This window comes from Bos grunniens, chromosome 24, assembly GCF_055505025.1.
Source record: "Bos grunniens cultivar Pamir isolate PY7600 chromosome 24, Bosgru_T2T1.0, whole genome shotgun sequence".
In the NCBI taxonomy this organism is placed as follows: domain Eukaryota; kingdom Metazoa; phylum Chordata; class Mammalia; order Artiodactyla; family Bovidae; genus Bos; species Bos grunniens.
The window spans coordinates 61,720,976-61,730,685 of record NC_141188.1 but is presented as its reverse complement, the minus strand read 5'-3'; the positions used below and the strand labels follow the sequence as shown (position 1 = coordinate 61,730,685).

The following is a 9,710-nucleotide window of genomic DNA, read 5'->3' as shown; positions in this document are numbered from 1 at the left end:
AATGACAGGATGTCAAAGAAAGAGATCCCTTTCATCATGTACCCATTAAGCACTTACTGTGTACCCCTTGTTAGGAAACATATATAAATATGGCTGCAGCCTTCTTTGAGCCCATCCAGTATCGACAAGATGCACATATTTGTTATGTACTTTTGGTAGCTATTTGATTTGCCAACAAAACAGATGAAAATAGCATGTCTGGTGGCTACCTGCAACACCCTCTCAGGAGATGAAAAAATATGGGCTAAACTCAGTACTGTGTTGTTGCTGTTATCAAACCATCCTTTGGTCTTTTAAGAGATGGGGAAATGACAATTCATGAAAATCTTAAGAGGGTCACAGTTTAAAGCATACATTCATTTGATCAATGACCAAAACAACACACAGCCTCATACTTCGGTGCTTTGGCCTTTGCCTTATGAATCAGCTCCAGCTGCAAGAACCTCAGACTAGGTCAGGATCACAAAACCATCTCTTATCTGCTCAGCAATTAAATGTGCAACAGACTTTCCCTTCTATTTAACTTTTATTAAAAGAAGTGCTAAAGGTACTGAGATACAGTACATCATATTTATTACCAAATTTATTAACAAATATACAAAACTTATACATGTAATTTTCTTACATCCATTTACTCTCTATAATACTGATTTGTGTTCAAGTAGGTTATCTACAGTATGTAAACATCCCTTGGATTGACCTCACACAGATTAGGAAAGCCCGCTAACCCATGCTTTTATCAGATACTTCTTTTTATTTGGCTTTCATTTCGTAGCATCTAATCGTCACATTTGGCACATGGAAGAGACATCTACAGTGCAAAAGAGGCAGCTTTTCTGGTTTCCTTCCCAACAGTTTTGCAGGGGCACAGTTAAAGAGCTGAGGGAACAAGAGCGCTCTCACTCGATGGAGGTGGATTGGCTGTGACGCCAACAGCTCTTGGTTCAGCCATTCAACTTGAGCTTAAAGTCAATGCCTCTTCCTTCTCCCACCCCCCATCCCCCCCATGCAATGCCAATTAGGCCTTAACCTGGTCTTAAAAGGATGGAAAGAGATTCCATCCAGGCCAGAACAAGTGAGGTTCATCTCACCGAGGAATCACTTTCAGTGTTCTTTTGTGTGGGTTGGTTTGTGCAGTGTGATGTGCCCGCCAAATCCATACATGGAGAGAATAGAACAAAACTTTAAAAAAAAGCCCCCAAACAGGAGATTAGAACAGTTTTCAACGGCCACCTCTGCACTGAAAGACTCAGCCTCTCTGAGGTGGCAACGAAGACAAAAGCCTTCGTGAGTGGCGGAGACAAGCCAAGCCCGCCATACCTAACCTCAGACTCCACACCTTGGGATACAGGATCACAAAAATTTAAAAATAAAATAAAATAAAGGTCGGCGGTTCTGCCCCCCTCTTCCTGTGTTTCCTTTTGAGGATGTAGCTTAATCTCACCGAGTAAAGCTGATCCAGAGAGAGCTCCGCGAGCCCCCGGCCGCACTCGTCCGCACGCCATCGCTCCCGTGGACGGGGTGCCTCTTCCGCGAAGCCGCCGCCCAGAACGGCCGGTTTTGGCCGCGCGCCCGCCTCCCGGCTTCCGTCACCACAGGGGCGCGGGCCCCTCCGACGCCCCGTAGAGCTCCGCCAGCTTCCGGAAGCGGGGCCCCCAGTCCGTGAGGAAGTCGAAGCTCTGCTCCGAGTCCGACGTGGCCGACTGCAGGGAGCTGAGCGAGCCGGCGACCGAGCCGTCGCCCTCGAACATGTAGGTCTGCAGGGAGTCGAAGGGCGGGGCCCACAGGTCCATGTCGGCCTCGTAGAGCTTGGCCAGCACGTAGCTGTGCACGGTGCTGCTGACGGCGCACGTCTGGGGCACGTAGCGCGAGAGGCTCTCGATCTCGGGCAGCATGTCCTGCCGCGTCTTGGGCGCGCCGGCCGCCTGCGCCTCGCGGGGGTTCCACATGGCCGCGATGTCGAAGGCCTCGGTGTCCTCCTCGCCGCCGCCCTCGTCGTCGTAGCGCACGATGTTCTCGTGAATGTTCTCCTCGTCGTCGAGGATGTAGGGCTGCTTCCGGTGCCTCCGCAGGGACAGGATGAGCAGCACCAGCACTGCGGGCACAGAGGGGCCGGTGTGGGCGGGAGGGCCAGGCGAGCGCTCGGGGGGAGGGGGAGGGGGTGCGGGCGGGAGAGCTGGGCGAGCCCTGGGTGGGGGGAGGCTGGGGGGGGGTGTGGGGACGCTCGGGGCGTGGGGGGGGAGTGGGGAGGCTGGGGGGGTTGGGGAAGCTCGTAGGGGGTGGGAGGGTTGGGGAAGCTTGGCGGGGTGGGAGGCTCGGGAGGGTATGTGGGGGGGGGGTAGGCTCCGGGTGGGGGTTGGGGAGGCTCGTGCGGGGGCGAGGCGGGGTTTGGGCGTCACTTCACGGGCACCCTGGTCTCACTCTGCCTGCCGCCTAAGTGGAGCACTTGCTGAACCTTACTGATATGAAATTCCAAGTGGTTCAAGTAGACGTGAAAGTGATAGTAGCTCTCAGTCATGTGCGACTCTTGCGACCCCATGGACTGTAGCCCCTCAGGCCCCTTTTTCCATGGGATTCTCCAGGCCAAGGATACTGGAGTGGTGTGCCATTCCCTTCTCCAGGGGATCTTCCCCACCCAGGGACTGAACCTAAGTCTCCTGCACTGGCAGGTGGGTTCTTTACCACCAGCACCCCCTGGTCTCTGCCTTACTTTATCGCAGTGAAATGCGTGTGGGTGTCTACACCCCGCCACCCAAGTGTAACGTCTCTAACCAGGCACAAAGCCCAGTGGCCTGCCATGGAGTATATGCTTAAGGATTAGGTGATGTCTTCTGACTAGGTAAGGACGCGTAAGTATTTCTCTTATTGCAATGTGAAAACCTTACTCTGTAGGTGAAATCCTGCCTTTTTTTACATTGGCGTCTCTATAGGATTCTACTCTAAATATACTGTTGACCCTTGAGCAACATGGATTTGGACTACTGGAGTCCACTTCATTGTGGATTCTTTTTTGCCCGGTAGGTACACGGTACAGTACTTGGGCTTGGTTGCCGCAGATGCTGAAAGGTGGATACTGTGGGCCAGCTGTTAAACTATACACCGCTGCAGGGCAGGGCTGCACCCCTCACGCCACCCCACCATTGTTCAGGGGTCAGCTGCGATCGTGTAGTGATGCAAATGCATATAGATACATATGCTAAGTATGAGCCAAAGTCTTTGTCTTTTCATGTTTTTGTCCAAAAAATAAGAGTGCATAAATGACTGGCATTGTCCAGTTAAATCAGATTCCTCAGAAAAGCCTTCTTTAGAGAGATGGTTGTGACTTTCCGGATCTAAGGATGCTCATGGAAGAGAGGGAGTGAGCAGTGACATTTTATATAATTCATCATGTTATCAAAGAAGCACCACACTGTTAGATGTGCCCTTGCAGGTGTGGATAAAATTTTATCCCAACAAATGTTTTTTTTTTTTTTTCCCCCAGAGTATGTGTTCAGTGGGGTTTAAAGGAGAGATAGAGATAAGCCCATTGAACTGTTTATCTCTGTGACTGAAAATGTTTTCCAGGAAGTGTCTTGAGGTTTTGGCTGTAGAACCACTATTGATTTTTTTTTTCTGGTGTGCTTTGTTACAGCTGGTGAACAGTGACAGCTTGACAGCACTGCACAATAAGACCCCGGTTTATCCAAGGGAGGGAAATGGAGTACAGTCATATGCCCGTTAAGATTATGGACTAACTTAAGGAAATCACAGTAATGGTTTTTAAAACCTGAATGTGGAATGTGAATTGCAATTAATAACGTTAATACATGATGTTTCCCTGTGTAGCTTGGGTGACAAAATGCATGCACAGGAAACAGTTAAAAGCTCTTGTGTGTTATCTCTGTGCTGTAACCCAGCCTACAGAACTGTGGGATTTTGGAAAAATGGGCTCATAGGACTTTAAGGAAGTGGTGGCTTGAAGTGGGCTGTGGTGGTTGGGGTGTGTTTGGATGGATGGATGCAGGTTGGCAAAATGGGACTGTAAGTGAACTTGCTGTGTTTGTGGGATTCAGTGAACAGTTACTAAACTGCAGTATTTGGGGGAATTATCTGAAGCAAAGTTGAATATGACATGATTTCTTTTTTTATAGGCTGGCAATCTAAGGAGATGATAGACGTTAATGATTAATATCAGTCAGGCAGTGATAAGGACGATCATAGAGCTACACGAGTTTCGCAGAGAACGCAGAAGCAGGACCAGTTCATTCTTCCTGGTGCACTGGGAAAGCCTTCACACCAGTGACACTGGGGTGATAGGTGTGGGATTTCAGGAAATGCTGGGAAGCAAAATTAGAAAAATCTCTGAAGTTTCTGCTGGGAAGAATTCTGGTATTGCCAGAATTTTTGCCAGTAGAAATTTCCAGTAGAGAATTAGGGACTTTATAGAGCTCTTAAAAAAATAAAGATTGCTGCATGCCTTATTTTTTAGGTAATCTGATTTAAGTGGCTCAGAAGGTAAAGAATGCACCTGTAATGCAGGAGACCCTGGTTCGATCCCTGGGTCAGGAAGATCCCCTGGAGTCGGGAATGGCAGCCCACTCCAGAATTCTTGCCTGGAGAATCCCTTGGACAGAGAAGCTTGGCTGGCTACATGCCATGAGGTCACAGAAAGTCGGACAGGACTGAGTGACTAACACTGTCACTGATTTAAGTAATAAGTATTCTGCTGCTGCTAAGTCGCTTCAGTCGTGTCTGACTCTGTGCAACCCCATGGACGGCAGCCCACCAGGCTCCCCCATCCCTGGGATTCTCCAGGCAAGAACACTGGAGTGGGTTGCCATTTCCTTCTCCAATGCATGAAAGTGAAAAGTGAAAGTGAAGTCGCTCAGTCGTGTCCGACTCTTAGCGACCCCATGGTCTGCAGCCTACCAGGCTCCTCCGTCCATGGGATTTTCCAGGCAAGAGTACTGGAGTGGGGTGCCATTGCCTTCTCCGAATAAGTGTTATATAACCCCCTAAAAATCAAATTTTGGGGAAAATGACCCTATTCAGCTGAAAGGCTTCCCTAACAGAAGAGAATTGGTTCTAGGGATGTTTATTATTTAGGATCTATAGGCTCAATGCCTATGAGATAGGGCCTGTGAGATTTTCTAGGAGCTAGTTACATATTTGAGACATGAAAAAAATATAGTCAAAATTAATATGCTTATATACTTGTCCACAAAATGTATTTTTTGACAAATCAACTGTAATTCAGTCTTACTCAGTTTTATGAACTATATTTAATGTGAAATGTGCAGTTTTAGAGAAAAGTGCCTAAGAGTATGAGGATTTTAGGACAGCCTTGCTCCGTTTAGGTACTGAAAACTGTCTGTCTTTTACATACAGTTCAAAAGACAAGCCATAGTGGGTTTGGGAGCCACCGGATAAATCGCCCCTTGCATACCACTTCTGGCCTGGGCGCCTCTTTGTGCCAGTCTCTAAGTCAGTCTCTCTGTAACGGTGGTTCCTTCTACTGTTTGTGGGATAGAGTGAATTTATCATGTAGACATTTCCCAAAGACAGAAGTAAGGACAGCCAGACTGGAAATTTCTCCTAGGAGCAGGTTTCTTCAAAGGCCTCTTGCAGATTGTCCTGTTATGCCCTCAAGGACCCCCAGTGCCACCTTCTGGACACTCAGGGAATTGCAGGAGGGATTTATTTATCAATGTACAAAGGGACCAGAAACCTAAGTTCTCTCTGATCCAGGGATTCAAGGACTCAGAAAGGCAACTTCTTTATACTGTTATCTCCCTTCCTGTAGCACTGAGCTGAGACAACAAAAGTGAGCCACGTGTTGTACTTTAAAATAATTTTGAGAAGCATGCTCAGCAGACCTCCTAGAAATGCAGTCAGGCGCTGCTGTTTTAGTCAGACCTTTCTCTGGTCTGACTCAGTCTCTGGGTGTGAAGGTAAACTTAAGATTAGGGCTTAAATTCTAATTTAAATCCCCAGTGCTTTCCTCTTTTCCCTTATAGAATTCTAGGATTTCTTCCGAATTGAATAATAATAGTGCTTACTAAGGCTGCTTTTCTCTAAGCACAATATGTATGCTATGAATTAGAAGAGGTGGGAGCTGAGTGCAGATATTTTCTTGGTTTCAGGAGTTGGCTTAGGCGTTTTACTGTCTGCTTTTGAGTGTGCATGTTGAGAATGGCAGCACGGATGGCCTTAGGTACAAGGGCGCTGGGTGGCCGCCTTGCAGGCAGTGAGACTCTAGATGAGGAAGACCCGTCCCAGCTGTGCCCGCCCACTGGCCCGTCATCACGTCTCTCTGCTTCACCAGCAGAGGCGCACCGGCCCTGGCAGGAGGCCCGTACCTGGGTCACGTGCTGAGGCCCCCAAGCAGCTTACCCGCCCAGCTGTCCGTGTGGTTCAGTCTGTCGCTTCATTCAGCTCTCTGCTCGAAGGTTCTCTTACCACTGAGGGCTTCCCTGCCTGCCCACTTAAAATGACACCCAGCCCTGTCTCCTCTGCTCTCAGGACTCCAGGTCCCTCCCTCCTTCTCTGTAACACTCCTCCGGGAGCTGGGGGTGAACGTTCGGGAGAAGGGTTGCACTGCTCAGGTGCAAGGATGTGCAGTGTGGGGCCTGCCTGTCTTTCGGTCCTGGCTCTGCCCCTGAGATTTGGCTTGGGCCTGTCACTGCCTGTCTGTGATTTGTAATAGCTGTTCCATATCTGAGAGGAGGGCGTTAGGAGAGGTGATCATCACTTCCTGTCCAAAACTTACCACGTAGGTTCTATGATGTCAGAATGACTTGCTTTGTTTCGAAGTAAGCTCTGTGAAGGCTGGGACATTTCTGCCTTACTGATCCCAGCATCTAGAATGGCAGCCTGGCTCTAATAAGTGCTTGATAAAAATGTGTGCTTTGATCTGGCCTTGAAGGAAGGGACAGTCTTCCCTCTCTTTCCTTTTACCCAGCCTTGCTCCTCCACCCTTGCAATCAGCCCGGTGTGGAAAACCAGTCCTGGCTGGCTGAGTTAGGACGCTGATGGGATGCTGTCTAGGGCAGCACGTGCAGGTCCCCCCAGCATGGGGAGGAGCCGCTCACTCACCCAGGAGGACGAAGACGCAGGCCAGGATGGCGATGAGCGCGCCACGGCTGAGGCTCACCGGGAGCATGTAGGCCTCGGGGCTGCAGGACAGCACGTGGCCCTCGTCGTCACAGCCGCACACCTGGATGGTCAGCGTGCCTGTGCTGCTGAGCACTGGCTGCCCGCCGTCCGAGATCAGGATGGGCAGGTAGAAGACACTCTGCTCCTGCTGCCGAAAGCCTGACCTCCTGGTCAGAATCCGGGCGGTGTTATCTGGAGCAGACAAGGATTCCGGATTGGAAAGGGAAAACGGAAAAAGGGAAGGGAGTGGAAAGGAAGAACCACGGAGAGAGTTAATTTCAGGGATTGGGGAAAGCAAGGGGCAGGAACTCGGTGGGGAAGGCAGGAGAAGGGACAGCATTCCCTGGAGGGGGTCCGCTGCGGCCGCTCTCATTTGTCAGGATCAGCAGTTGGGTTCAGAAACCAAGATTTTTGCTTGCTTCTAGGCAAAACCCTGAGGCCTAGGAGAGAAACCCTTTTTGAGAGCTTGTCTTCGCCTTTGTGACATAAAGTGCCCAGGGCGAACTGTCAGGCTCCAGATCTAACTGAGATGTCCCTGGGAAAGCTCGACAGATGTGAACAGTCACCGGTGACTTGTGGCCCCCGTTTGTTCTCACTCAGCGGCTTTGCAGGGCCCCCGCTGCTGCCTTTGTGCCGCCAGGAAGAGACTGCGGAGGAGCCCGCGTGGCTCTGGCAGACTGCTGCTTTTTGCCACTACGGCTGGAATTCCTGTCTTTGGCTGTTTTCTTTTATGCCTTTGAAATGCAGTCACAGTTCCTGTGCTTTCTGATGAACTTGATCGTTTAGCAGAAGCTTATTTGAAATCCCCTAATTATATGACACACCCTGTTATTTCCCACTACTTGGTGGTCTGAGTTTAAGCAATTCATATGAATTTGGTGAAAATTCAATACTGGTTTCCCCCCCCCAGTTTTAAAGAGGATTAGCCAGCTTGTTTGGTATGTTTTTACAAAGCTGGTATGTGTGTGCATATTTACATTTGCTTAATGTAATGTTTTCAGAGGAGGCAATGGCACCCCACTGCAGTACTCTTGCCTGGAAAATCCCATGGACAGAGGAGCCTGGAAGGCTGCAGTCTATGGGGTCTCGAAGAGTCGGACACGACTGAGCGCCTTCACTTTCACTTTTCACTTTCATGCATTGGAGAAGGAAATGGCAACCCACTCCAGTGTTCTTGCCTGGAGAATCCCAGGGACGGGGGAGCTTGATGGGCTGCCGTCCATGGGGTTGCACAGAGTCAGACACGACTGAAGCGACTTAGCAGCAGCGGCAATGTAATGTTTTAGGATCTTTTATTTTTTAATCTGTGTTCTCACGTTTTCTTGAGTGGGTTTTTGCAAAGCTGGTGTCTTTTTTCAGCAGAGGAAAAGTTTGAGATGTGGAAGGACATATAAGCAGTGACTCTCAAAGCCAACATCAGCAATATGGAAGGTTCTCTGGATGCATTTCACATTTTACAGGGAGGAGTCTAGAACTTCACAAAAAATTCTGAGAGCCTAATCAAAGGAAACGTTACTAATATCAGTATCAGTATTTCTTACATAATAAAGGATATACTTTTCTACGCTCTTGACTTTAGATATTTGTATATGATTCGCTTTTGATGATGGGAATGAGCAAGGTGTTCCGCGTCCCTTCCGGGCAGCAGTGTGTACCAGCCGGTGTGATTCTGGCCGTCTCTTGCCTCGGTGTAGTGTGTGAGAGCACGCTAGATGCAGAGCCAGGCAGCCTGGGCCGCCTGCACACGGACAGCTGTCCTGTATTGCCAGACCCGCAGTCGGCTTGTGTGAGCAAGAAGTTAACTTTAGTTGAGTTAAGCCACTGAGACTTTGGCGCCTTTTGTTTCCACAGCCTAGCCAGCCTATTCTAACACATTCTTCCTTAATTTTCCACCTCTTCCTCCCGCCGTGTTTTCATGAGAGTAGTTGATTCTTGAGTGCTTATATGCACGGTATTTAGACTTCGCATGCAGCAGCTCGTTTCCTCTTTAGCACCACTTGGGGAAATAATGGTGATCTCACCCTGTCACACTGAGAGTTAAGGGCTGGAGAGATCATGTAATGGGGTCCAAGTCACTGGTTTACTAACAGAGCTGCGACTTGAACTTTGGTCTCTGACTCCAAATACATACTCCTTCCATTGAGTTATGTAACCACTTAGTTTTGTAACAGTGTTGAAAATTATTCAGCTAATTGAAATATCTATCTGCTTTTTACAGGCCGCCTTTCTTTCATTTCCTTCTCAGTGGAGAAAGATAGCAGTTGGTTGCCAGCCTGAAGATTATATTTGTATTTCCACCTGCCATGCAATCTACCTGATCTTCTCTGTTTTGTAAATTTAATAGCTAAGAACTATTAATTTTGCTTCACAGTTTTAATTTTATTTTTAGAAAGCTGGAGAAGAGCCGAATTTCTTATCAGTATTACATCATGCCTCCCATGCATCATATATTTGTTGATCTCAGAATTATTTAAGATTAAAGAAAAAAAGATCAGTATCACATTGCTGAGACTGGTCCTAGAAAGGGGCTGGCATATAGTAGCAGATTTTTTTGTTGAATGTTATAATTGGAACTT

At 48.5% G+C, this 9,710-nt stretch overlaps 1 protein-coding gene and 1 long non-coding RNA gene across 4 annotated transcripts in view; one reads left to right on the top strand and one right to left on the bottom strand.

The window, feature by feature from the left end:
- Positions 1–507: 507 nt before the first annotated feature.
- CDH20 (cadherin 20) overlaps positions 508–9,710 on the bottom strand; it is a 219,903-nt gene continuing 210,700 nt past the window's right edge. Inside the window, exons 11-12 of the mRNA XM_086373680.1 lie at positions 7,075–7,326; positions 508–2,095 (exon numbers count right to left, since the gene is read on the bottom strand). Of these exons, the coding sequence (XP_086229806.1) occupies positions 1,590–2,095; positions 7,075–7,326 (758 nt within the window). The 3' untranslated portion in view covers positions 508–1,589. The remainder of the gene's footprint in view (positions 2,096–7,074; positions 7,327–9,710) is intronic.
- The window catches only part of LOC147346398 (uncharacterized), a 187,103-nt gene continuing 178,853 nt past the window's right edge, over positions 1,461–9,710 (top strand). Inside the window, exons 1-3 of one of the 3 annotated variants that reach the window (XR_015154160.1) lie at positions 1,461–1,751; positions 2,931–3,017; positions 3,632–3,866. This is a non-coding gene — a long non-coding RNA (uncharacterized LOC147346398). Of the gene's footprint in view, positions 1,752–2,892; positions 3,018–3,631; positions 3,867–9,710 lie in introns of those variants that run through there. The other 2 variants (XR_015154161.1, XR_015154159.1) reach the window with 2 other exon arrangements.